General features: G+C 51.6%; 1 protein-coding gene across 4 annotated transcripts; it reads right to left on the bottom strand.

Moving 5' to 3' along the window:
• Positions 1-48: 48 nt before the first annotated feature.
• On the bottom strand, positions 49-26,518 carry ATL3 (atlastin GTPase 3). 4 transcript variants are annotated; one of them, XM_077822287.1, is made up of 13 exons: positions 26,368-26,518; positions 12,579-12,796; positions 12,293-12,436; positions 11,564-11,668; positions 10,908-10,958; positions 8,981-9,037; positions 7,720-7,812; positions 6,878-7,016; positions 5,238-5,365; positions 3,692-3,748; positions 2,995-3,066; positions 2,150-2,581; positions 49-1,647 (listed from the first exon to the last, which is right to left on the bottom strand). In XM_077822287.1, the coding sequence occupies exons 1-13, from the start codon at positions 26,420-26,422 to the stop codon at positions 1,561-1,563; spliced, it is 1,638 nt and encodes a 545-aa protein (XP_077678413.1). In that variant the 5' UTR covers positions 26,423-26,518; the 3' UTR covers positions 49-1,560. The 4 variants fall into 4 exon arrangements, with proteins under 4 accessions (XP_077678413.1, XP_077678412.1, XP_077678414.1 ...); XM_077822286.1 differs by lacking the exon at positions 26,368-26,518 and adding an exon at positions 22,200-22,318; XM_077822288.1 differs by lacking the exon at positions 26,368-26,518 and adding an exon at positions 17,716-17,755.
• Between the last annotated feature and the right edge of the window lie 53 nt (positions 26,519-26,571).

Genomic DNA, 26,571 nt, shown 5'->3' with positions numbered 1-26,571 from the left:
CCAAGGAAATAATGTGCCCCGATCTCCCCCCAAAATGAGGCGCTGTGATCACAAAATGGAATGAGCTTTATTCTTGTGCTTTACATGAGCAGGAATGTGAGAGTGCTTCAGGGCTGGGGCGGTTGGAGGGGCTGGGGTCAGACTGGGCAGGGAATGGGTGGCGTCTGGTCCCCTGGTTCGGATCACAGATCCTGGCACTGCCCAACTGACCCCAGCCAGACAGCAGTGGAGAGGGGAGGCCATGACCTGCTTGACTGACGAATGGTGTCGGAGGTCCCAGCGAGGGGAAACCAGACAATCCAATAAGAGGCTAAGGATTTTGCAGCGTGATGCCCCAATAGCAAAAGCTCCCTACTCAAAAGGGCTAAGGCCCTTTGGCTAAGGTCACTCAGCAAGAGACATTAGCAAAGGGAGCTCCCATGTGGGGCTAAGTAGGCCATCCACCCCCACGTGGGCAAAACTGCATTTTAACTGGTACCCCACGTGGGACCGAGCCACAGCACACAGCTGCCAGTTAGGACTGGGTTTGTCAGCACAAAGGAGCCTCTGGGCATATCTTCCATGAGCAGAAAGCCCCGTTTTGCCCCAAAGCCGAAAGCAATGGTGGTGGTGAGGAGCGTTAACACTGGACGGGGGAAAGTGTGGCTGGAAATTGAATAGACCATGTTGGTCCACACTGGAGACACAGGCTAGGAGTCTCTCTCAATGCAGACAGGGGCCCACAGGTGGGTTGCACTTCTAGAAGCAGTGTTGGCCCTGCCTAAGGAGCCCAGGCTGGCTGGCAGCACAGCACCAGAATCACATCATGGGGCTCGCTGGCCCTTGGCCAATGTTAGCTAGGGCTGGGCAGCATGCTGGGGGTTGAAGGCTCTCTGGCACGGGGAAGGGTGGGGGTGTCTCTGTATTTTTTGGTACCATTCCCACCCCACCCTAAGGCAGCAGCTGGTTGAGGGAGGTTCCCCTCTCCTCCATGAGGCCCAACAACACGGTTCAGTTCTACCAAGGCACAAGGGGCAGGGAGGGGAAATGAGGAACAGTGACGGTTACTCTGCTCAGGCCTTGAGGATCCATCCCTTCCGCTGGGCTGGAGGGAAGACACCAAAGCGTCTGCACCTCCCAGGTCGGAGCAGGAAGTGAGGGGGAAACCTAGCAATGTACAACAGCACCTGCCCACGCCCGCTGCTGAAGGGGAGCCGATCCCATGTGATGAGAAGTAACCATTAAGGAGCTGGGATCCAGATGTGGTCTCTAGTCCAGGGGCTGCTCCCAGGAGCAGGAATGCGAGTCTGGTGGGGAGGATGCCCCATCCCGGTGACAAGGCACTGGCTGGTACAGGTAGGAGGTTAAAGCTGCAGTTGGTCTTTTTTTTTTTTAAAGTGCAAAAACAAAAAAAAAAAAAAAAAAAGGGGGGGAAGCGAAGGAAAGATGAAGGGGGAAAGAAACAGGAATGAAAGGAGAGAGAAGTCGAGATCTGCAGGCCTGGAGCCGCTTGCAGCAGCAGCAGCTGCAGCAGGAGCACAGGACTTTGTGAAGCCCCAGCTCAGCCTTGGCATGAAAGCTTCACTGGGTTTTCTTGTCAGGCGGAGCCCTTGCACCCGATGTGTCAGCTACAGCGGCCTGGGTGGTGTTGCCCATGCGGGAAGTGGCCTGGAGAAAAGGTGCAGGAGAGAGGTTGGTTGGTGGGGGTGGCTGGAAAGTCCCACTACGCCTTGGGCTAATGGGTGAAACGGCTGCTGCGTGCGTGAGCCAAATTCCTATTTTCCCTGCTCTGGGGGAGGTCAGAGGTGAAGGGTGGTCACGTTCCCGGTGCGGGAAAGGTCTCTGCAACTCCAGCCCAGCCCCACCGGGGCAGCAGGCAGTACTGCACCCTGCAGTGCCTCAGCCACACTTCACCGTCGCCACATTATCAGTGGGGCTGAGCTTTATCAGTCCCTAAGGACCAGCCAGTACCCGGGCTTGCCAATTCCACCTTCCCTTTAAACAGTTACTACCCCCTGTCCCACACACCATACCACCCATGCCAACTGGGCCTAGTCTGCCTCATCCCAGGCATCCCCTACCCCAACCCGCATCTCCCATCTCTTGTGTCCCCCTGCCATGCCTACCCAGTGTCGTCCCCCCCCCCCCCCCCCCCCCAAGTGCTGCCCACCTGCTCCAAGACGAAGTCGGCGGTGGTGTCGATGACCACGCCCAGGTCCCGGTACTGGCCTGAGTAACGGATGTAGCCCCAGGCCAGCAGGGCAATCAGCAGCAGCCCCACCACACAGTTGCAGAGCTGGGCAGCCACATCCAGCCCCATGAAGCCAGTGAGGCCCGAGCCCAAGTAGAGGGCCACGATGGCGCTGAAGATGACGGCCGGCGTGCGGAAGGTGCTGAAGATGTTCTTGCTCTTGTTGTGCTTGGCGAAGTGCTCAAAGAGCTCACCCATCTCCTTCTCCAGCTCCGCCTCGTAGCGCTGGCTGAACTCCTTCCCCCCCATCTTCTTGATCTTCTGGAAGTGCTCCAGGGCTGACACACGGTGCTGCTGGTGCTTCTCCTCCAGGATCTCCGGGGAGATGTAGGGTTTATCGCCCCCGCACATCTGGGGGGGAAGGGAGCATCATATGGGAGGTTGCATCTCTGTGCCCAAACGGAACCTATGAGAGTTCAGAATATCCCTGACTGCAGTATGTGCCCCGCCCCCACCCTCCCCCAAGCTCACCAGCAACTGCAGGGACCAGAGGGATGGAGTCAGGACAACTGGGTTCTATCCCCAGCTCTACGACGGGAATGGGGTCTTGTGCATTAGAGCAGAGGGCCGGGGAGTCAGGACTCCGGGGTTCTCTTTCCAGCCTCTAACAATATCTTTACAAGTCCTGCTGATAATAAGCAGGCCCACCGGGGGCTCAGGCGGAACCCGACATCCAGCATGCGTGGGAAGCGGAATATATGGTTTGACGATGCGGACACCGATCTTGGCTGCCCAACGGACGCCAGCCCCCAAGACTCACGCACCTGCTCCATCTTGTTGTAATACATGTCCTTGGCAGAGGCCACAGCTGCTAAGTTATTGGCTTCCGCGGTGGCCTGCAGAGAGAAGGCAAAAGCAAGCCACTGATCAGCACTGCCAATGGCATCGTGCAGTACCACCTGATGCCTATGGGGGTGCTGGAGCTGCTGCAGCCCTGCTGGGTGCAGTACTGCCTGCTGCCTCTAGGAGGCACTGGGGCTGGTACAGACCTGCAGGGTGCAGTTCCATCTGCTGTCACTAGGGAGTTGGATTGCATTAGCAGTCAGACTTAACCCTTTCCCCCTTTGGTCTCCACCAACAGCACCCTCTGGCACCCAGCGGGTAGTTTTGACCCACAGCATGGGCTGATAAGCAGGATGCATCTTCCAGCCGAGAACTGACATCAGGGGCAAGCAGGGCTGGATTTATGCTGCCTGCCCTGGGAAAGATGTCTCTGGGCCAGCAGGGGCTAGGAGTGCTCACTTTCTGTATGGGAGTCACTTCCAGCCCTCCAGAGGGACGCAGCCCCTGGAGCCTTCAGAGACAGGGGAAGGCAGCTGATCTTCGGTGCATGCCGCTCAGCTCATCGCAGGGAAGCACTCACTGCCATTCCTACCCAAAGGCCAGAGTCAGAAGAGGCCTCAGGGTCCACTCACTGGCCCCCTCCCCTTGGCTCTGGCTACCCCAATCAAACAAACTCACCTGGAGCATGGATTTGGGGTGAGGCAGGTCCTCTCCTTGGTAGATCTTAATATAAGCCTGGGAGGGAGACAGTGACAGCAATGAAAGCAAGGTATAGAGCTAGGAGGTCTAGGCTAGGCACTTCTTTGGCTCCCAGCACAATCTTTAATGTATTTATTCCCACTACACCCCTGTGAGACAGGGCAGTGCTATTTTCCTCATTTTACACATAGGGAACACAAGGTACAGAGAGGCTAAGTGACTTGCCCAAGGTCACCTGGGACATTTGTGGTGGAGCAGGGTCTTGAACTCAGGTCTCCCCAATACGAGGTAAGTGCTCCAACCTCACATACCCCACAACAGGAAACCATAGGCCATGCCCGTTCATCTCTTAGTGTCTGCCCCAGGAACCTTCATCACAGGAACAGAGCCAGCCCAGATCAGATCACTGGACCATCCACTCTGGGATCCTGCCTCTGATAGGGGCAGCACCAGAAATTTGCCAGGATCCCTGCAGTGATGGGTAACCTGTCCCCAGGGGGAAGTTTGCCCCAACTCCCCTCGCTTCTTGAAGCAGGAAAGGTTTGTAACCACAGCTAGTCACCGATTTTGCAACACAACAGACTTCCATCAAAAAAGTTTCTTCAAAATCAAAAACTTTTCGCAGGAGCGTGGTGATTTCTATAGAGTTTGACGGGAAGATTTCAAAACTTATGTCACTGCTCATTTCAACGAAATAGAACAAACACATTTCATTTTTACTTGATCATTTTGTTTGGACTTTTATATTAAGGCACACGTATATAATGTATCTGTACACGTTATATACTGTATATTACAAATGTTCTAATGTAACGTAACATGTATATTATATTTAGTATATGTTACATATAATTACATTATGTTGAAATATTTAATATATATAATGGATAGTTATGTATGTTAATATAATGTAAAATATATATTATACATAATATACAATGCTAATTACAATAAACATGAGATATTATATTAAAATATTAATTGTAAAAATCTAAATGAAAAGAATCCAAATGATCAAGCAAAAAGGAAATGTTTTACCTTATCAAAACGCTTCCAGGGTCTCCAATTAAAATGTGTCCATTTTCAGTTGGCTGAAAATTTTGGCTTTTTGTTCCAATTTGCAGAAAAAAAATTAAAAATGCCCAAATGTTGGAATTCCCCGCAGGATGGAAATCCTGACTGCCAACCAGCTGTTTGCAAAGGCTGCTGGCCAGAGGCTTTAGTATTGCTGCCACCTACTGGCTCGGGAAAGGCAATGCATCAGAACAGCTACATTTACATTTACCAGCAGGACAGTGGGGTGGGAGGAGGTATTGTTTCATATTCTCTGTGTACATATAAAGTCTGCTGCAGTTTCCACGGTATGTATCTGATGAAGTGAGCTGTAGCTCACGAAAGCTCATGCTAAAATAAATTGGTTAGTCTCTAAGGTGCCACAAGTACTCCTTTTCTTTTTGCGAATACAGACTAACACGGCTGTTACTCTGAAACCTACATTTACACATTCATCCTGGATTCTGCCCACCTTGAAATACTCCAGCAGGCCTCGGCAGGTGACCTTGGAACCATTGATCTCCTTCTCCAACAACTGGCCACGGTCCAGCACAATTGGGATGAGCTGCTGGAGTTGCTCCTTAAACTCGGCAGCAATGTCTGGGCTCAGGCAGGAAGGAATGAGACGTCAAGAAACTAGCATATATATACTTGCATCAGAATGCCTGAATTTCTCCTCCAATGCCCCCTGTGAAACAGCCTCACTTCCCAGATGGTGCAGAGAGGGGATGTGACTCACCCCGACATCACACAGAGTCTGTGGAAGAGCTGGGACTCAAAGTCCAGTCTCCCAGGCTGGTGGCTAACTCCAGAAGAGTGCTGAATCATGCCCAGCCCCCTAACAAATACGACAGGAGTTAAAACACCCCATCAATTAAAGGAAATTCGGTGAGACTGAAACCTAGTCTGAGCTCAGATCTCATAGGTAATTATCTGGCCCCCATCACTAATATCTGAGCTAATCTCCCAATCTGTGATGTTTTATCCTCACAACCCTGCTATGAAAGAGGGCCGCACTATTATTTCCATTGTACGGATGTGGAAACTGAGGCACAGAGCAGCTAAGTGACTTACAGGGAGCCTGCACAGGGTCTTGACCCAGCCTGCATCACCCACTTGTTACATTTTCAGAAATGTCCACTTGTGCTTCCTCCCATGCTGCCCATCACACACTCACAAACACCCTCAAAGCTACCTCACTGTCCGCCTTCAAATGCCTCCTCAAAACTCTCCTCTGATGGGAGGCCTACAAAAACCTTGACAACAGTTAGGTCACTGCTGCACTAAGAACACTGCCCATCATGCTGCCTGGGGCTGTACAATGGTTTCCTTGTGCTCCCCCATCTGGCTGTATCCAGCTGTTGTCTCTTGTCTTAGACTGTAAGCTGTTTGGGGCAGGGACCAGGTTTTTGTTCTGTTTGCACAGCACCTGGCACCATGGGTCCTAGCCCATGACTAGGGCTCCTAGGCGTGATCACAATTCAATATAATCACTATTTTTAACTAGAGCTAGGCAAAATTTTCTGACACAACTTCTTTCAGCGAAAAAGGCAGATCTGAGTCGACAAACATCTGATGAATTTGTGTCCACTGTGGCAAATTGTTTAAGACAAAAAAAACAAAACCAATTTTCACTTCAAAATGACTTTGCGTTTGATATTTAAACATTTTAATTGGGGGGGGCACAAAAATCAAAATGATCGACCCCAAATGAATTTTTTTTTTTACTTTTTGGTTCACCAAAACTTTCAGAAATTTTTTAGTTTTTTCCCCTTTTTTTCAGAACAGCCAACGAAAAATCCATTATTTACCCAGCTCAACTTGTAACCTGAGCAGAGTACATTTTTTGCAGTCAGATAGGGGAATTTTAAGATGATGAAGCCCCTTTAAAAACCAGTCTGCAAGGGATCATAATTAAGTAAATGCAGATTCCCCAGCGCTGAGCCTGCAGATCCTGGAGGCTGGGCTCCAGCTCCCAGTGGTTGTGCCTAAGTCCTGTCAACCCCCACAGTGCCCCGGTTAGAAACAGGCTAGACTGGGTCCATGCAAGGAGAGCTGCGTTATCCATTCTGGATTGCAGCAGGAGCGGAGTCAATTCTGCGCCTGGCCTACCTTTCAGTCGTCCATCAAAGCCGGGGCTAGTGGCCACCTTGAGCCCTGGGTGCGGTAGGAGGAAGCAGTTGACATTGGTGAAACAGGAGTGGATGTGCCTGCGGACGTTCTGGATCTCCTCATGCTGATGGGTCTTCACCTACCAGCAGACCGACATCTCCCGCATGACATCAGTCATCCCAGCTAGCCACACCCTTGTGCTAGGGGAAGGAGTCCTCCCACCCTGTTGCCAGCAAGGGCTGTCCGGGGGATTATGAGCTAGACTCAAAGATCCTGCCCTGCCTTGCTGGACAACCTAGATCAGTGCCAAGGCTGAGGTGTGCAGGAGAACATCCCCTCTGACGCAGCCACTAATAGCTTCCCAAGGGGGTGCTGCTGAACCACTCTGCTGTGAAGATGGAAGCCGGGGGGGTGGGGGGGAGAGGGGATCAGGCCACAGGAATAAAGGGCTAAACTTGGCACAGATTTATCCCCCCCGCCCCTCCCCTCCATGCAACCCTGCTGACTTCAGCTCTCAGCCATCCTGCAGGGCCCACAAGCGAGGTGCCAAGGCCCAAAAGCCAAGGGATAAAGCAGAAGCAACATTTGAAGGGATGGAATCAACAGAGTCAAGGACCCCTGTGGGGCATGGCTTGAGACAGGCCCATGGGACAAGCCAGTCTCAGGGCAGGAGGCCAGGCCCCACTTTCTGGAGGGCAGGTGAGTTACATCACACGCTCAAAGCTCTGGGCTGCAAATGGCCCTCAACTGAGTGATGCCCCAAGCATGTTCACCCACTCGGACCAAACACCAACCCTCTTTCATGATTTGCAGCCAATGTGGCTTTCCCAGCCAGTCCTTACCTCCAGCCGCTTCTCCAGGAAGTTCTTTCCCCCCTCCAGGCCATAGGGGTACTCATAAGGGAAGCTCCAGTCCCGGACCAGGAACATCAGGGTCTGAGATGGGAAGGCAGGTCATGGGGGGGGTCAGCCATGGGCTTAGGGGACGTGCTTGCTCTGTGCCACCAGCTTGGGACTGTACTGGCCAACAGTGACAGAACAGGGTGACAGCAGGGAGCACCACCTCCTGGTCCCTCTATAGGGGGCAGAACTGATTCACAGCAGGGATGGACACCTAGATATCACACAGGGCTTTGCTTCAATGAGGGGTGGGGGGTGTGAGGCCTCAGAGCTGGGGAGAATGGGATTCATGTGTGTGCTTATTGCCAGGGAAGCCTAAGTCACAGATACAGCTTCCCCACCCCTGCCCCAGTCGTGTCCCCCTAGGGGGAGATGGGAATTCAGTCTCCATGCTCCATCAGCGTTTGTGATGGGAAGTGGGTTGTGACCCCTCAAATTCATTTCACAGACACCTGCTAGAGGGGACTGGAACCACTGGTGCTTTGAGGCTGGTTAGCACCACCAATCCCTCTATAACAGGGTGTCCTGCCCCTTTAAGGTCCAGGTCCTATAGTCAGCCAGCCCTGTTCACTAATCAGATATAGCTGAGAAGGGGACAGGTGTTCCTTACAGACAGCTGCGGGAAAGGGGGCATAGCCAGAAGCTAGAGCAGAGGGAAGGTAGGCCCGGCATTGTATTTTCTCCAGCTGCTCAGCCTGAGACTGGGATGAAAAAGACTCCCCACCAGAAGCAGTAATCCATGTGAATCTCCACGGCCTGGGAGAGGAGGGATGACACTCCCTGGGGAGGAGAGACCATGGAGAACTACAGACAACAGAGCCTCAGACAGGAGTAACTGGGCCCCTCTAGTGCACAGTCTGCAGCTGCACCTATTCAGGGAGCAGAGACTCATGCTTAAATCCAGAGGTCAAGTGTTTGTATCCGGACTACCAACAGCTCCATAACACAACAAGTAGGCTAAAGCAGTCACGCTCCAATCCAGTGCCTTGCTGGATTGTGGGTAACGATCAAAAACCTCTGCCCAAGGAGCAAAACCCCTGGATACCTGCACTCAGGTACGTCTGGATACCTGGAGCCCTGGCCTAACCCAGTTCCCCACACAGGACTGCGTAGCAAGGAGCTCCCCCACCTGGCCTGTGTGCTCATTTGCCCCTTAGGGCATGCCGAGTTGGGACATGGGGTCAGGCTGGGCCGCAGGGTGTACCTGGAATGGTTTGAGGAAGATCTCGTCCATGGCTAGGCGCCCGTACTCTGTGAAGAGCTGAGAAAGCAGAGACACCAGTGGTTAAGGGACAAGACAAGGCTGTCACAGCTGGAGTGGGCAGGGAAGGTGATCACAGGGAACGCATCAGACATACAAAGCCACATGCACCCACACATACCATGGGTCATCAGCTCATAACAGCCACCATGGGTCAACACAGAGTCATAGATTTTAAGGCCAGAAGAAACCATTAGATCATCTAGTCTGACCTTCTGTATAACACAGGCCAGATAATGTCACCATTCCCCCCAGTACTGTAGCCCAGAAACTTGGAGACTACTGTTTTAGTCAAATCCAACCTTTTTACCCCCAAGATCACTTTTTGAATTTAACGGCAACCCAGGATCTACCCTGCCCTTTCCCCGAGGCCCTGCCCCTTCCCCAAAGCCCTGCCCTGCTCATTCCCCCTCCACCCTCACTCACTTTCACCAGGCTGGGGCACGGGGTTGGGGTTTGAGAGGGGGTGCGGACTCTGGGCTGGTGCCAAGGCGTTTGCAGTGTGGAAGGGGGTTCCGGGCTGAGCCTGGGACGGAGTTGGGGTGCAGGAGGGGGTGAGGGGTGAAAGCTCTGGGAGGGAGTTTGGGTGCAAGAGGGGCTCTGGGCTGGGGCATAGTGTTGGGGTGCAGGGGGTGGTTTGGGGTGCTGGCTGTGGGGGGGCTCAGGGCTGGTGTGCAGGAGGAGGTATGGGGTGCTGGCTCCAGGAGGGGGCTCAGGGCTGGGGTGCAGCCTCTCGCCAGGTGGCACTTACTGTGGGCAGGCTAAGGCAGGCTTCCTGCCTGCCCAGCCCTATGGCCCATGCCGTTCCAGGAAGGGGCCAATGCGTCCCTGCAGCCCCTGGGAGGGGGGCAGGGGGCATGTGGCTCCACACGCTGCCCCCTCTGCAGGCACCGCCCCCGCAGCTCCAATGGCTGCTGCGGAGGCAGAGCTTGCTGGCAGGAGCAGTGCGCTGAGACCACTGCCCCCTGCCCACCGCAGGGCCTTAGCGGCAGCCCCGCTACACCACCGGAGATCGCAGTTGACCAGTTGGTGACCACTGGGCTAAAGCTTCTTCCTGAAAGGCCTCCAGTCTGGATTTGGAGACATCACCACTTTTCTTGGGAGTTTGTTCCAAAGGAAAATCGCCCCCACAGTGAAACACTGGTGCCTTACTTCTCATGTGAATGTGCCTGGCTTTAACTTCCCGCCATCAGTTCTTGTTCTGCCTTTCCCCACTAGGTTAAAGAGCCATTTAGTACCTGGGATTTTCTCCCCGTGAAGTTACTTGTACACCGTGATCAAGTCACCTCTTGATTTTCTTTTTGAGAACCTAAACAGATTGAGCTTCTTAGGTCTCTCACTGTCAGGCGCTTCTCCAGCCCTCTGATCATTTTTCTGGCTCTTTTCTGCAACCTCTCCAGTTTTTCAACGTGCTTTTTAAAAAAGTGCACCCCAGAACTGCACACACTACTCCAGTATTGGTCTCACCAATGACGTATTCAGAGGTAAAATCCCTTCCCTGCTCCGACTCACTGCTCCCCTGTTTATACATCATGGATTGAACTGGCCGTTTTGGATCCAGCATCCCGTATCTGCAGAGACAGATCTTACCCTGCTGCCCCAGACAGCCAGCTTGGAGCTGGCATTACCCTCTTGGCGCTCCAGATGGAGATGCAGCCAGTGCCAGGCGCCATGTACCTAGCAACTCCAGGCTAAGTAAGAGCCCTGCCTCACCTACACCCCAGCCAGGCCTACCAAAGCCAGTCAGGTGCTGCAGCTCAAAGAACTGTTTCTGGGTCACCCCAGCTGTCTGGGGAAGCTCCTCTGGCCCTCAGTTCTGCGTTTAACCTCCCTGCCACATCCTCATGTTACAAGGCCCTCCCCCCATTACCTGAAGCTGCTGCAGGTCGTCCTCCTGGATGTTCTGGGATAGGTTATAGATCTGCAAGGAAAGAAGGTGCTGTTAATGTCAAGCCCCCTTCAGGGAAGCCGCAGAGCTGAGATTCAAACCTCCCCTGCCATCCTGCCAGCCAATCAGATAGGGATGCTGCCACTGAGCTCCCCAGTCTTGGTGCTGGTATCCTAGCATGGTGTCCACATCTCTCCCCTTCCCAGCCATCTCCATGTCACTTTCTTTGGCCTCTTCTTGTAAGCGAGAACCCCCAGCCCTAAGGCTATTCCCGCATCACCCAGCCAAGCACATTGTGTCTTGTTAAAGCTCCTGGCTCCCAAACTCCCACCCTGAAATCTCAGCAAGTTCCCGAAATCTCACCAGCCTGGAGCAAGGTGGGACGCCACCCACTCTATTCAGAGGGAGCAGAGCTCTCCCAGCCACACGCCATGCTCAGAGCCCCCACTGCACCGCTTAAGGTCCCAAGCCATGAGGTGACCATCTGCACAGTTCCCCTAAGGGCTGGGAGATGGCAGCCCTTGTGCACAGCCCCATGGCCTGATGACACCAAGACGCAGGGCCGCACACCAGGCACCTCCAGGCTACGAATGGTTCCCCTTGTCGAACCCCAGGGCATTCCACTCTGCCAGGCCCACCTGGATGGAGCTGGTCATGGTGCTGAGGGCAAAGATGGTGGCACAGTCCTTGACGGTCGACTGGCTGTCGAAGGCGCCCTGGGTGTCCATCAGAACCACTGCCACCTGGGGGAGAGGGGCACAGATTGGGACAGAAGGGTGTGGGCCAGATGAAACCAGAGAAAAAGCACACCAAAACATCCCCACGCTGGAACCCAGGGAGTGCCCAGCTCCGGCTCATTATGTGGGGATAATGCTACCCTCCCAAGTGGGGAGATGGCATCCAAGCAAGGGCATGCGGGGCACCATCAGTATGGCCTGCCCCTTCCACAGGTCACCAGGCTTAGCATTAAGATGGGATCACCCAGACCTACACACCCCCCGCCCCTGGTGCACCAACAGCTACTAACAGTAGCCCTTCCCCTAGCATGGCACATGGATCCACTTGCTGACCCAATGCCATCCTGGCCCAGGTCGCACCCTCCTGCAGATTCAGTGTGTAGCTGCACCAGCCTGCAGCAAACGGCAGGGGGCCAAACCAAAGCAGGCAGAGGAGAGGTCTGGCTGCAGATCAGAGGCTGGCTGCCTGCCAGGATCTGTGAAATATCTTCCATAATGTTGCAAGCCTGGGGGTGCAGCCATATCTGTGCATCATACTCACAAAGGTGCAGCATCCCCCCATGCACGCTCCCCCCACCCAACCAGACACACTCCCCACCCCCATCCTCCCACCCCATTCCCTGCCCTTACCTTTTTCCCATCTTGCTTTTCCACGGTGAACACCTCACTCCAGATCTGGATCCCAGTGGTCTCGGGGTCTGAGCCCCCACGCCACGAAAACCCCATCAGGGGCTCATCCTCTTGCCCCAGCCAGTTGGACGTGCCGCCTTCCTTCTGCAGAACAAGCAAGAGGGGTGGATTCTCAGCTGAGAACAAGGCTGGGTCAGCTGGAGACAAAGCACTGTGGGAAGGGGGCAGTGCCTCATCCAAGTGTACATGTCATGTAGCAGCAGGGCATCATGGGAACAGAGCTTACCTGAGTGTGCATGTAACGCAGCATGAAGTCCAGCAGGAAAGATTTCCCTTTCCGGAAGGCCCCAGCTACCGACACCACCACCACGTCCATGTCCCGGATAGATTCCTGCAGTAGCACCCCGCTCAGCGCCTTCTCGTCCAGCTCAAAGGAGTGGGCTTTTTTGTGCACCAAGACAATCTGCACTGGCCCAGGCTTCCCTCGCCCCATGGTGTCCCCACCTGTGGGCACAAATACATTGCTTGGGGGGCTTCTTAGGAAATGCCCTAGGGGAGGTGGGGCTTGGGAACAATCTTCCAGACAGGGGTTTAGATTATCCCACATCCGGCTGCTTCAGGGGTTTTTTTTGCACTTTTCTCTGAAGCATTTCATGCTGATCAGAGATGGAATATGAGGCTAGATAGGCCCATGGGGATGATCCAATACGACTATTCCTATATTCCTCTCTGTATAGCTGGGGACCACAGCCTTGGGCTGATCTACACATCAGAAATCCCCCAAGCACAAGGGTGAGGTTAGGGTGTAAAGCTTCTTGTTTTCCTTTCCTGAACACAGACCTGGAGGGCTTAGTTCCACCTTCGCGACGGAAGGGATTGTGACTGTCTCCTGTTCCCAAGGCCTGGGAGAGTCTGAAGAGATGCACTTGTGTGGCTACAGGGCCCTCCTCTCCTAAACTGGGGCCTGTACTTTCCACATCAAGCTGATCAGGGAATGCTCAACTACCTAGCTACATACAAGTTGAGCCCCAGTCCTGCTGCCTGGGGGGCACTCAGCATCTTGGATGATAAAACCCAAGCCCAGCAGCAACTCGTGGCACCAGGGATACCATATAAAGCCCCAAGGGCCAGAGCTCCCATCACAAGCCGGGCTGCTTTCCCACCACACACACATGCCAGGAGTTCATAAGGGCTGAGGTTACCATACTCCATGTCAACACTGCACCAGAGATAACAACCCCATCCCCTCCCCATTTTCAGGGCAACCCACAACACAAAGGGGCAGGACACAGCCAAGGGAGGGATGTCCCAAGGCAGTCCCAGCTGGTGAGAGTGAGCTTGGATCATCTGCTCCTTTCTCAGGACAGGAAAGGCTTAAAACCAGAAATGTCTGGAGAGCAAGATGGGGCTGGGTTATATTTGCTGCAGTCTTTACCGAGCGGCACCCTGTTGCCAGTCACGCCCCTGAACCCATTGGGGCTGCAGGGGCAGGATTAGTTCAGAGAGTGGCCTCGCCACCAGTCAGAGCCTTGAATATGCACCCCTACAGCCCAAGGAACATGTGCCAGTCTGGGAGACTTTCTGTCAGAGTAATTGGCTCAAGCAGGTGGAAGTTGGTGCTCTCTTGCTGCGGTTGTACCCTGTCCTCAGAGTAGGTCTTCACTGCCGGGCTCCTTACCTGGGTGTTATCCCAACGCCTCTCCCATCCACATACAAAACCCTCTCCCCCAAATTTAGTAGCCCAGCTCAGGGGTGGATTACAGCCCAGATTCTGCTTTCACTCAGGCTGGTAACCAGCCCACTTTGCAGTGAGGATGCCGGCAAAATCACTTGCGGGTTGATAGTCCTCCCGTGCCTTCCCACAATTCCCCATGTCCCCAGGACAGACATGTTCTCCCACAATTCACTGGGAAAGAATCACAGAGCAGCTCATCATACTGCAGCACAAAGAACTATGGGATATGTCCTCAGAAGTCCTAGTCACACACACAGGAAAGTGCAGCACCAGTGAGGACAGAGTAACAAAGATATGGTGCTGCAGCGTAGCTGCTCACGCCTGGGTTAGGCCAACGTGGGTGCCGATCATCCAGGCCAATGGCAGTGAACAGATACCCTGAGCCTGGGTTAGTGCTGGGTTAGAAGTTAAGGCCCTGGTGGCTCGGGAGATCTGGGTTCTATTCCTGCCTCTGCGGCAGACTCCCCATGCGACCTGGAGCAGGTCACTTCCTCCTTCTGTACCTCCAATTCCCCACCTGCAAAATGGGCTTACTAATGAATGAACATTGGGGCGTGGAGGAAAGAGTGTTGTTTTTAGGCAGCTGCTTTGTACCACAATGGCTCTCTGTTGGCCAGGGCCACAGGGAAGCAGTTATCTTAGCACAGCCTCATGCAGCAAATTCCACAGAGAGGGATTTTACCACGATGCTGATGAGAACCTTGCTAATGTGGTGGAGTTACACAAAGTATCATTTTGGATGGCAAGAGCTTGACATGGACCAGGACCCCGTGGGGTCAGGCACTGTCCAAACACAGAACTAAGAGACAGCCCCTGCCCCAAAGAACTTCCAGTTGAATGAAATTAGTGTGATTGATAAATATGCCAGAAAGTGTAATGCTGCCATGAGAGAGCTGCCTTGGGCTTGTTCCTCAGCTGGGGTAAATGAGCACAGCCCACTCGCCATCTGACTGGTGCCAGCCAAGGGTCTGACCCTCTGCCTCATCATGTGAGGCGGGTTTGGGCACCAAATGGGGCCAGGTGCATTCACAGATTCTAAGGCCAGAAGGGCCCACTGTGATCATCTAGCCTGACGTCCTATATAACATAGGCCAGCCCTAAATTAATTCCTGTTTGAACTACAGCAGATCTGTTAGAAACACATCCAGCCTTGATTTAAACATTCCCAGCGATGGAGAATCCACCACAGGCCTTGTGAAGTTGTTCCAATGGTCAAGTCCCCTCACTAGTCGATCTGCACCTTATTTCTAATCCCAATTTCAATTTCCAGCCAGTGGGTCTTTTTAGACCTTTGCCTGCTGGATTAAAGAGCCCACTATCAAAGTCTGGTTGCCCATGAAGAGAGACAAGGCAGGTGAGGTAATCTCTTTTATTGGACCAGCTTCCGTTGGTGAAAGAGAGAAGCTTTCAAGCTACAAAGAGCTACAAACTGGTCCAATAAAAGAAATTATCTCCCTATCTTATCTCTCTAATATCCTGGGACCAACACAGCTACAACAACGCTGTTTCCCATGCAGGTACTTTTAGACAGTGATTAAGTCACCCCTTAACTTTCTCTTTAAGATAAACAGATTGAGGTCCTTGAGTCTACACTATAACCATGTTTTTCTGATCTTTTAATCTTTCTCGTGGCTCTTCTCTGTACCACTTTTATCAACAACCTTCTTGAATTGTGGGCACCAGAACTGGACACAGCATTCCAGCAGCAGTCGCACCAGTGCCAAATACAGACAGAACCTCCTTACACCTATACGAGATTGCCGTGTCTATATATCCAAGATTCTCATTAGCCTTTTTGGCCACAGCATTGCACTGGAAGCTTGTGTTCAGATGATTATCCATAGGTTAGGATTGGACTGGAAAGAGATCTGAGGGGCAAAAGTATTGGAGAAAGGAAGTGGGGAGACCAGGACTCTAGTCCCTGAGCGACTCTAACACCCAATCTATACCTCTGGATAAAACTTTCCACTTTCCTTGGCTCTTCACCATCAAAGCACTTTGCAGGCATCCATGCCAACCCCCCTTCCCTGTATGGAATAATCCTCTTTCAACAACAGAGGCAGAGAGAGAGGGGAGTGGCTTGCCCTAAGACATAAGCACCCAGCTACCCCATGCTTTGATCACAATGTTGCTGGTTAGTTCCAGAAAAGGGAGCTTTGATCTGCAGCTAGTCCAGTTCAGGATCTCACCAGGGGATCGGGGCAGCGTGGAGGTGATGGTTAGCAAAAGGGGTTCTCATGCATGGGACGGTCCCTTCTCCCCAGCTGGCTCCATCCTCAGCTGCTTTTCCCTCCCGCTCCATTCTATTTTGTACAGGTTCTTACCCTGCCATCATCACTCTAGTATCTGTGAATTAAGCCCCACGTGACTGACATGTGTCACATGTGGTTTATCCTCTCCCTGGGGGCAGGGAGAATTTCTCATGTAGTGGAGTGGATTGTTTTGGGAGGGGTTTCGTTTAATAACAACACATGCCATTGCTCTGTGTTCTTCCCTTGGGGAAGAGAGAAGATCCCATCTGGGAACCAACTGGAATCGTCTAACCTGAAATCTTGCCTGCAGGAGGGACTGGTTTTGCCCAGATCAAGTCTTTCCTAGTCCAGCTAGTGCCTCAGTGGTTAAGGCCAGTGAAAGACCCAAACATCTTGCTGGGATCCACAGATGTCTAGGGAAGCCAAACCCTGACCAGGTCTGCTAGCTCAAAAGCTGTTGGATTCCAGGCCAGGCTCTTCTCAAGGACGAGAGTGACTGGGAAAGAGTCACAAACCAGATTTTGGAGACAGTGCCTCAACAGGTCCTGCTCCTCCTTTGAACCAATGGGTCGTGAAAGGTCAGGCAAACATCTCTGAATCCAAGCTCCTGTGAGCAGGGTCCATCTCTGGCTGTCTTTCTCTCTGCAGCACCCAGCCCAATGGGGCCCCCCCAATCTTGATCACGGGGGGTCTGTGAAGCACATGCCCAATGGGGCTCCCCACATAACCGGGCCCCTCCAATCTCAGTTGGGGAGGAGGTTGTGCAGTGTCTAGCCCAATGGGGACCTTCCAATCTCAACTGGAGCCTTGAGGCACTACCATAATACTACTAATAATGCACAAACTGTAATGGGGCCCCAATCTCAGGAAAAGCATCTGCTGTAATGCACATAGTAAACAACAACACACACAGCTCCTTTTTATCTACGCCACCCAGTGCAGTAAAAGAGCAGTTAGCATTCTTTTTCTGACTCCGTTAATGTCATACTAATTTAACACACAAGAACTCTGAGCACCTGGGTTTAACTAAAAAGAAAAGGAGTACTTGTGGCACCTTAGAGAGCTACAGCTCACTTCATCAGATGCATGAAGTGAGCTGTAGCTCATAAAAGCTTATGCTCAAATAAATTGGTTAGTCTCTAAGGTGCCACAAGTCCTCCTGTTCTTTTTGAGATACAGACTAACACGACTGCTGCTCTGAAACCTGGGTTTAACTGTGATTCAGGCAGCAAGTAAAGTGAGTACAGAGGTCCCAAAGCCACTTGCAGGAACAGATTCAGTGTGACTGACATAGAATCATAGAATCTCAGGGTTGGAAGGGACCTCAGGAGGTCATCTAGTCCAACCCCCTGCTCAAAGCAGGACCAATCCCCAATTAAATCATCCCAGCCAGGGCTTTGTCAAGCCTGACCTTAAAAAAAAGGTTTGGATCTTACCCAAAATACCAGGCTGCCAGCCAATCCTTTAGCCTCTAAACTAAAGGAAAGAAGGAAAGGTCAGATACATTCAGAAATCTATATATCGGGTTCTTCACAGTATTGGTGAGTTCCTGGCTTGAAAGTCCGTCTGGAACACATCCACAGCTTGGATGGGTCATTCAGTCCTTTGTTCAAGGCTTCAGTTTGCAGAGAAGTTGCTCCAGAGGTAGGAAGAGGGATTGAAGAGAAAATGAAGATGATGCAGCTGCCCTTTCTATTCTCTTTGCCTTGTGGCTTGTACTTCCTGTGTCCCAAACACAAGCTTCACAGCACATGGCATGGAAAAGCCCTGGAGTTCTCAGTACACAGGCATACCCCTGCATGTCTTGCTGACTCAATAGGTGTATCCCCTTGGTTCTTTTCATGGGCTCATTGTACAGCTGATGAGCCTTGACAGGCCAGTGAAGAGGCTCAGCAGTGCTGATGCCAGTCTGTTCGGGGGTGTCACCCAGAAACACTGCACAAGTCTGGAAATACAGATATACCCTACATGTCTATAACTCACAACACAAAGGTGGTACAAAACATAGAAACAAAATGATCCATCTCCAGTGAGCGAGCAGCCCAGAACATAGGGACACCGACAGCTCTGTCTGTGGGGAGCCCAGCAGTGGGACAGAAGGGGGCTGTAAGTCAGAATTGAAGGGTATCAGCAGAGCTGTATGGGGAGCGCAGAACAGGGAAAGCACGGGGCTGCAGGTTGGGATTGAGGGGCACTGGCAGAGCTGTGTGTGTGAGGACCCCAGGGCTAGGATAGCAGGAAGGTTGTAAGTCAGGATTATGGGACATTGGCAGAGCTGGTGTGGGGGAGAGAGGATGAGCCCAAGGCTGGGACAGCAGGGAGCTGTAGGTCCAGACTGAGGGGGACTGGCAGAGCTGGGTGAAGAGGAAGCTTATCCTGGCCCTGCATTATGCCACACACTCTCAAGCACGACCTTCTCATTTCCTGTGTGATAATCAAATAATGCCAACACAATATAAACACAAGCCAATATTTCAAACCATTCTCTCAGAGGTTTCACCCAGTGTCAGCAGCTGAGCAGTGATGGGGAAAAAACAAGAACAACCTTTCTGAGGCTCAGCAAAGTCCTGTCACCCCAATGCTGGCGCCATCCTCCGGTCAGTAGTGCAGGCAACAAGCCTGGAATCAAATTTGCACAGTGCCGAGGAAAATGTCACAAGGGCAAGGAATGAGAGGGCCTCAGGGCTAGGAGAGTCCATGATGTAAGCCCAGGACCCCTGAGCACAGGAACCAGAGTTGAGCAGTGTTAAGAATGTGACATGCTCAGGGAGACATACTGGTTACACAGGGCCACAGGTGTTCAGTCAGCAGGGGGCATCTTGAGCCCCAGAGAAGCAATTCAAGGTGTTAGCAAGGCAGGCTGGTTGCAAACTAGCACAATGCGTTTGCAAGAAAAAGGATTCGGAACACAACACATTTGCAGTACAAACCACTTGCAACACAGTGCAAACATCCACAAAGCCACCTCGTTATCCTCCTTCAAACTTTCCTTTGTCATGACACCTACAAAATACTTGACAACAGTTATGTTGGTGGACTGGGACAACAGCCTATCATGCTGACTTGGATTATCTCATTATTTCCTTGTGCTCCTTCCCATCTGGCTGTATCACCTGTTGTCTCTTGTTTTATACCTAGATTAGAAGTTCGTTGGGGAAGGAATCAGCTTTTTGTTCTGCTTCTATACCCTGCCTAGCACAATGGGGTCCTGATCCATGACTGGGACTTCTATGTACGACCACAGTACAAATAACTCACCACCAAGCATTCACAACAAAATGTGTTGGTGACGCAAAGCATTCTTGACAATTTAACACAACACCACAATGCATTTGCAACACTGTCCAGTGGGGTCCGACAGCAACCTCACTCAACGTCTCTGCAGCACATCACAAAAGGTTCACAACCCACCACATTTGCCTTGCCACACCTTGGCCCTGCAAAGCAACACAACACTTGCACAATAGGGCAACATTTCCCCACTCAACACACTCGCAAGGCCACACATATGCAACGCAAGGGTGTCAAAACGTAGCTCAACACAGGTCAACTGGAAGTTAACCAGGGCAGGGAAACTGACGCATACAGAGGGGTTTGCCCCAGGCTTCTCTTGCAATGCTTCCTTCATCCAAGATTAAATTCACTCAAAAGCAGTTACAAAAACTCTGCCTGCACAGATGACTAAGTGTTAAGCTATGGCCTGAAGTCCCTCCACGCCCCCCATCTCCTCTTGAAATACGTACTTCCGTGAAAGGGAAAAAGGCAGCACCACACACACACACCCAAAAATTACTTGCATGTAGTTTCCACTGCCAGTGAGTGGAAAACACAGAGCTACTCAGCCTGCACTCCCCACCCTGCCCTCAGTCAGGCCTGGTTCGCATTAAGTAAGCAGGGGATGGCAGAAGGACTCCTTACGAGTTCCCAATGCAGTGCTAGGAAAACAGCCCGATGTTTCATAAGCAGCTAATCACGCCTCACCTCAACTGCTCTTCAAGACAGCATAGGAGTTGGCACACATGATAGACAGGTGTACATAGGGACAGATGGACAGACATGGAGATGGATCTAGCTATGATGTAAACGATCACCTCACAGGGGGACTGGGTGTCAGGACTGAGGACCACAACAGAGCTAGGTGAAAGGAAAGACTGCCCAGTCCTTGTCTGCATCATACTTGCCTCTGCCACCGTCTCACAGAAAGATCTATCTACCTCTCTATGGTACTTAAAGAGCCCTCGTTACCTTAGGCATCTCATAATCTTCACACTGCCCTGTGAGGCAGGACAGTGCTATTATTTCCATTTTATAGATGGGGAAGCTGAGGCACAGAGTGGATAAGTGACTTGCCCAAGGTCACTGAGGGTGCCTGTGGCCAAACAGGGATTTGAACCCAGGTTTCCCTAGCACCACACCCTCTGGATTATCTTTCCTCTACATCCCTTCTTCCTCACTGGATTAGGCTATAGGGCAGTGGTTCTCAAACGTTTGTACTGGTGACCCCTTTCACATACTATGCCTCTGAGTGTGACCCCCCCCTTATAAGTTAAAAACACTTTTTTATATATTTAACACCATTATAAATGTTGGATGCAAAGCAGGGTTTGGGGTGGAGGCTGACAGCTCGCGACCCCCCATGTAATAATCTTGCAACCCCCTGAGGGGTCCCAACCCGCAGTTTGAGAACCCCTGCTATAGGACCCATATAGCCTCTAAAAGCTGATTCTGAGAAAGGTGAAAGAAGACCCAGCAGTTATGGGGTCACTTGACCCCCAGATGCTTAGTGGCCATGAAGCAGCACGGTTTAGAGCCTTGTACCCAGATATTGGGTTCCAGCCTAATGTGGCAGTGGAAGAAAGCACTTTCAGTACCATCACAGCCCTTGGCCAAGACATGGCTTTATCCCATCGAGACTAGAAGTCAAAGCACTTTCAGCATCATTTACATTACAGCCATCATCAACCAGAGGTCATACTCCTTAAGTAAATGAGGGTCAAACTTTATAACCTCACATTGCATCCTTCTCATCCCCTTCTAATCCCTTTACGTTCCTGCCTCCTGGGTGCGGGGGCAAAGACTGTAGGGAAAGATCCTGCCTCAACGGGGTGTGGGGGAAATATGGCTACAGGGAACAATCCTGCCCTACTGGGGTGGGGGGTGAAGAGTAGCATTCTCCCCATTTAACGGGGGGGGGGGGAAGGGGGACGACGACTAAGCCACAGAGAGGGGAAGTGATTTGACTAAAGTCACCCAGCAGGACAGTGACAGAGCCAGGAAATGAACATAGGGAGTCCTGATTCCCAAGCAAGTGGTGTATCCAACAGACCACATGAACCAAGACTGCTCTGTGCTCCACTGCAGAATCAGGCCCCCAGTTACATACATATATAGATCCCAAAGTGGTTCAAGGACTCTAGCTGTCCTGGTATAAAGGGGGCCTTTCATCCAGGGAGATGCCCAAGTCGTGATGTAGGGTGGTCATGGGGACACTATAGAAACACATATAGTTCCTGCTCTGTACACTGGGGTGCTTGCTCTAGTCAGCTCCCTAGTACTGCATAATCACCTTATGGCCTCCTCTCTCTATGGGGGACCCTGTGACTTGCCCCCCTCTCTCTATATAGGGGACCCTATAGCCCCCTTTTTCCTCTCTGGGAACCACATATGCCCTCTCCCTATAAGGGAACACATGGTCTCATTTTTCTCTATATATAAGGAATCCTCTTTCTCTATATGGGATCGCGTGTCTCTCGGGACCCCATATCCCCACCTCTCTCTATAGGGAACTCCAGCTCCATAGGGGACCCCGTAGCCCCACCCGCCGTCTCCACGGGGAACTCCCTCACCATAGGAGACCCTTATACCCCCTTCTCCATAGGGGGCCCCAGGCTACCCAGACGGGGGGAGGGGGCCCCATTACCGGCCGCCTCCAGCTTGACACCGCTCGCTGCAGCAGCCACCGCGTAGAGACCAACATGGAGCCGCCACCCCACACCGCGGGGCCAGGATGAGATGGGCGGGGCCACCGCCAGGCGGGCGGGGGGAAGCAGAGAGCCGACCGTCCAGAGAGGCATGCCGGGAGATGTAGTCCCTTTGAACTCCCCTCTGGTACATTTTAATAAACTGTGGCGCCTGTGGACTACAAGTCCCAAAAACTGCCGCGGCGGGCTTTCTCACTACATGGGGAGGTATATGCTGGGAAATGTAGGCCAGCCCCTGTCCTTCCCTGGGGTATCCCTAGGTGTCCATGGCCTATGGCTCCCGGCAGCCTCCTCGGGAAGAGTAACTCTTCACATCCTAGGGTCGCACGCTGTGGACCTGTGCTGCTCTGAGCCCCATGCCACTCAAAGCATCCTCAGAGCGGAGTCCAGGCTGACACCCAGGCTTCTCAGAGCAAGAGAGGGTGCTTGGCCCCTTGGGGTGCAAGGCTGGGGCACAGATTGACTACAAGGCACTGGTGGAGTTTTGCACAGAGGGCTCTGTATGAAAGGAGCATCATCCACAAAGACAGGTGAGCCCTGCCCTGCAGTCCGTGCATGGCCCGTCCCTGCTACCTGTGCCCTGCAGCCAGTGCATGGCTTTTCTCCTCTAACTGTGCTTTGTTCCTTCCTTCTAATTTAGTCAGTGCATTGTCCTTGCCTTGTAGCTATACATGACTCCTTCCCTTAGCTCATATATTGCAGCTACCTTGCAGCCATTCTAAACAGCTCCTTCAAATGCTGTAGTTAACCTTGCCACCCAGCCTGCTTTAAATGCAGGCATGGGGGCCACACAAAGCCCTTGGCATAGCAGGGAGAATGAGGGACACTAGTATGCAGGAAGGGAAGAATGGAGGAGGCACAGAGTCCCTGGCATGTGAGGAATTTGGGCCACACAGAGTCCCTGACATGAATGGGAGACACTGGTATGGTGTGTGGTAAAATGGGGGGATAGAGAGCCCCTGGCATGAGGGAGATGATGGACAGGTTGCAAAGATTCCTGAAATAAAGAAAAGGAGTACTTGTGGTACCTTAGAGACTAACAAATTTATATGAGCATAAGCTTTCGTGAGCTACAGCTCACTAAGGTGCCACAAGTACTCTTTTTCTTTTTGCGAATACAGACTAACACGGCTACTACTCTGAAACCTGAAATCAAGGGGAATGGGAGAGTCGCACACAGGCATCTTGGGGTGAGAAGGGAGGGATGCAAGGAGCCCTGGTGTGTGCAATGAGCTTGGCTGACAAAACCTACAATATGTTGGACCGCCTTGTGTATATACATGTTTATGTTAGAGAAGGCAAAGTCAAAGAAATGAGCCTGGCATTTGGAGCAGAAGGTGGGGAGGTTTGGAATGGCCCTTAGTTCCTGGGGGAGTCCATTCCACAGCCTTGTACCAGCCCCTGAGAAAGCTCCAGCCCCTTTACAGACAAGTTTTACCCTTATTGCAGATAGCAGCATTGTGCTAACAAGGCCAAGTTGTTAACTACAGTCTTTGTTCTGGAGCTTTAGGCACCTTGAGATGCCCTGGGCCTAGGCCATGGAACACCTTGATAAGCCCCAAGACCTTTAATTTGCTATATTCTATGGAAAACCAGGGTAGGGGGTGTAAGACACCCGAGAGCTGTAAGAGAGCCACATTTCCTGCAGATTGAGCATAGAGGGGATGCATAAAACACGCCAAACTAGTAGGTTAAACATATGTCTCAATGGCACAGGGAAATTATGTCCCTGTCCTGCCTTGTCATGGGAACACAGAACTGCAAGGAAGCACTCCTGGGACATTGAGTCCAGTCCCCCAGTATTGCAGGCAACCCTGTCTTATAATCAGAACATCTGATTTTTAAACTGATGTTTTTAAGGCCCAGTGCATGATTTCTGAATGTTTCTCTCTAGCTAAGAAATAGGAAGCCTGGGTTCTGTTCCCAGCTTTGCCTCTGCTTTGGTGAGTAATCCTGAGCAAGCCAAGCAAGTAACTTTCATATGCCTCAATTTCCCCATCTGTAAAATGGGGATAATGATACTGACCTTTGTAAAACACTTTGAGATCTACTGATGAAAAGTGCTATAGAAGAGCTAGGTATTATAATAATCTAAGGTATTTATCTGGCCCCCATCACCATAGTATTTGAGCACCTCGTATTCTATAATGGACAACCCCCGCTGTAAGGTAGTGCTATTTATTCCTATTTTGCAAATGAAGAAACTGAGGCACAGACAAAGCAACTTCCCCAGGGTCACACAGCAAGTCTGTGGCAGAATGGGGAACTGAAGATGGATCTCTCAAGATGAAGGCTCAGGTCCCCACCACTGGACTATCTTTTCTCATGTTTGGGTGGAAAGGGTGGCAATTCCGCTGTTTGCAAGAGGACAGTGAATTTGAAATGGATGGAAAATGTTTGTGCAACTTTTATGAAACTTTCTTGTCCTAAAAAACAACAATTTTGCTTTCAGCCTTTAATTAAAGATTTTAACTTATTTATTACAAAATGTCTAAAAGTTTCTCTGGTGAAAATATTTGTTCCCCAGCAATTTTACATGTGGCATCTGTGCTACTCAGCAGCCTTCAGAGTCACTGCTGACTCCAGTGTCCCAGTGTGGCACTACTGGGCACTGTGCTGCATAGTGAGTGCTTCAGTAGGGGGCACTCTTCCCTCATACTCCATGCTGGCCCCATGCCCTAGCGTGGTACACTGCTGTTCCCTAAACACAGTGCAGGAAGAAGAAGCTGATTGAGGAGCCTACAAGCCTTATTACATCCTCCTCCTTCTAGAGTTCAGAATAGAACCCAGGAGTCCTGACTCCCTATTTCCACTTGCTCTAGCCCACTAGACACTATTCCCTTCCTAGAGCTGCAGATAGCACTCAGAATTTCTGACTCCGGGTTGTTCCTATACGCACTAGAAGCCACTCCCTCTCTGATCCTATCTCTTAGGTAATGCTGCAGCAGAATGATGTGGTATTTCTCTATGTGGAAACCAAGATTCCCTCCAGTAGGCACTCAGGAAGAGAAACAGCCCTGTTGGGAATAGGTTTGAAAGCAAATATGCATCAGCAACTTTTTGGAATTTCTGATGCATCAGCAGAACCTAGAGTGGATGAAGTTAAGGCTGCCACATATTCAAATACCTGAAATGCAGTCTCTCCCACTTTGCCCTGAAGGGCACTGATAGCCTGTCCTTTGGGGCATGCGGTGACCCAATGCCTTAACCAGAGAATGGAAAGGTAAAATCAGTGTGATAAGGAAACAAAAGACATTATCTTAATCAGAGTGATAAGCAGCAAAGTGCAGATAGCTCCAGCCAGATCCGAAGCAAGCAATCCTCACAGCTAATGTAGGCCCCAATCCTGGAATGATCACAGCGCTGGTGCAGTCATGCAGGGCTGTTGGCACTTTTGGATGGCAGCTTCTGGAGTCATATAATTACATCAAAAGCTCAGTTTCCATTTATAAAACAAAGGAAGTTTCTAGGGGTTGTGAAGAAAAGTTTGAAAGGATGATCCGGTTGTAACTAATGCTGTGGCATCTGTCAACTCTGCAGAGAGCCTGAGCCATCCTGAGTATGCCCAACGCAGCCAGGCCTGCCTGTGACAATCACTCAGAGGGGAGCCACCCCATGCACCTCAGTGGCGTGTTAAGTCCCAGCCCCACTGCTCTGGGGAGGGACTGTTTGAAAGGAAATGTATTTAAATGTCTTTTTTTATGTGAGAGAGAAGGGGAGGGTGAAAAGAAAACTGAAAGAGAAAAGAGGGAATGGGAAAATAGAGAAAATGAAAGTGACAAAAGGGGGAACGGACGAAATAAGAAGAGGGGAAAAGGAGAGAAATTATGGGAAAGAGGGGAGGGAAATAAAGAAAAATTCTCCCTTCTCATTAAACACAAACCAAAGAATCAATTCAGAGCTGCATGCGCCCTCCTGTCTGGACTCAGTGCGGCGTCACCCGCCCTAGTCTGGTTTTCTGGTGCCCAGAGCGCATATGTTTTGTTTCAGGCTGAGAGAGCCATTACGCATGCGTAGAAGGGTGAGGCACTCCGCCCTTGCCCACAGCGTAATGAGCAGCTTCCAACCCGAAAACACAGGAGGCGCAGCAATCCGCGCAGTGAATACCTCGCGTCCGTTGGCGCCTGCGCCTTGCGAGGCCCACTCTGTTCCACTGGCGCATGCCCGGTGCCCAACCGTCCAGCCTCCAGCTACAAGCGCTTGCGCAATGTACGCCTTCCTCTTAGCCCTCCCCAATGGGGCATGCGCAGTGAGCAGTCCTCCTAATCCGTCCTAGGAGGACTGAGGTCCGTTGCGCGGTGTCAGTCCAGT

The sequence above is a fragment of the Eretmochelys imbricata genome, chromosome 7, assembly GCF_965152235.1.
Source record: "Eretmochelys imbricata isolate rEreImb1 chromosome 7, rEreImb1.hap1, whole genome shotgun sequence".
Taxonomy (NCBI): domain Eukaryota; kingdom Metazoa; phylum Chordata; order Testudines; family Cheloniidae; genus Eretmochelys; species Eretmochelys imbricata.
This window is presented reverse-complemented; position numbering and strand designations above follow the sequence as displayed.

Coding starts and splice junctions, on each gene's coding strand:
- ATL3 (XM_077822287.1), bottom strand. CDS start 26,422: ATGCGCCAGTGGAACAGAGTGGGCCTCGCAAGGCGCAGGCGCCAACGG. Junction 12,437..12,578: donor TGCGTTACATGCACACTCAG/GTAAGCTCTGTT, acceptor CTTGTTCTGCAG/AAGGAAGGCGGCACGTCCAA. Junction 7,813..8,980: donor TCTTCCTCAAACCATTCCAG/GTACACCCTGCG, acceptor TTCCCATCTCAG/ACCCTGATGTTCCTGGTCCG.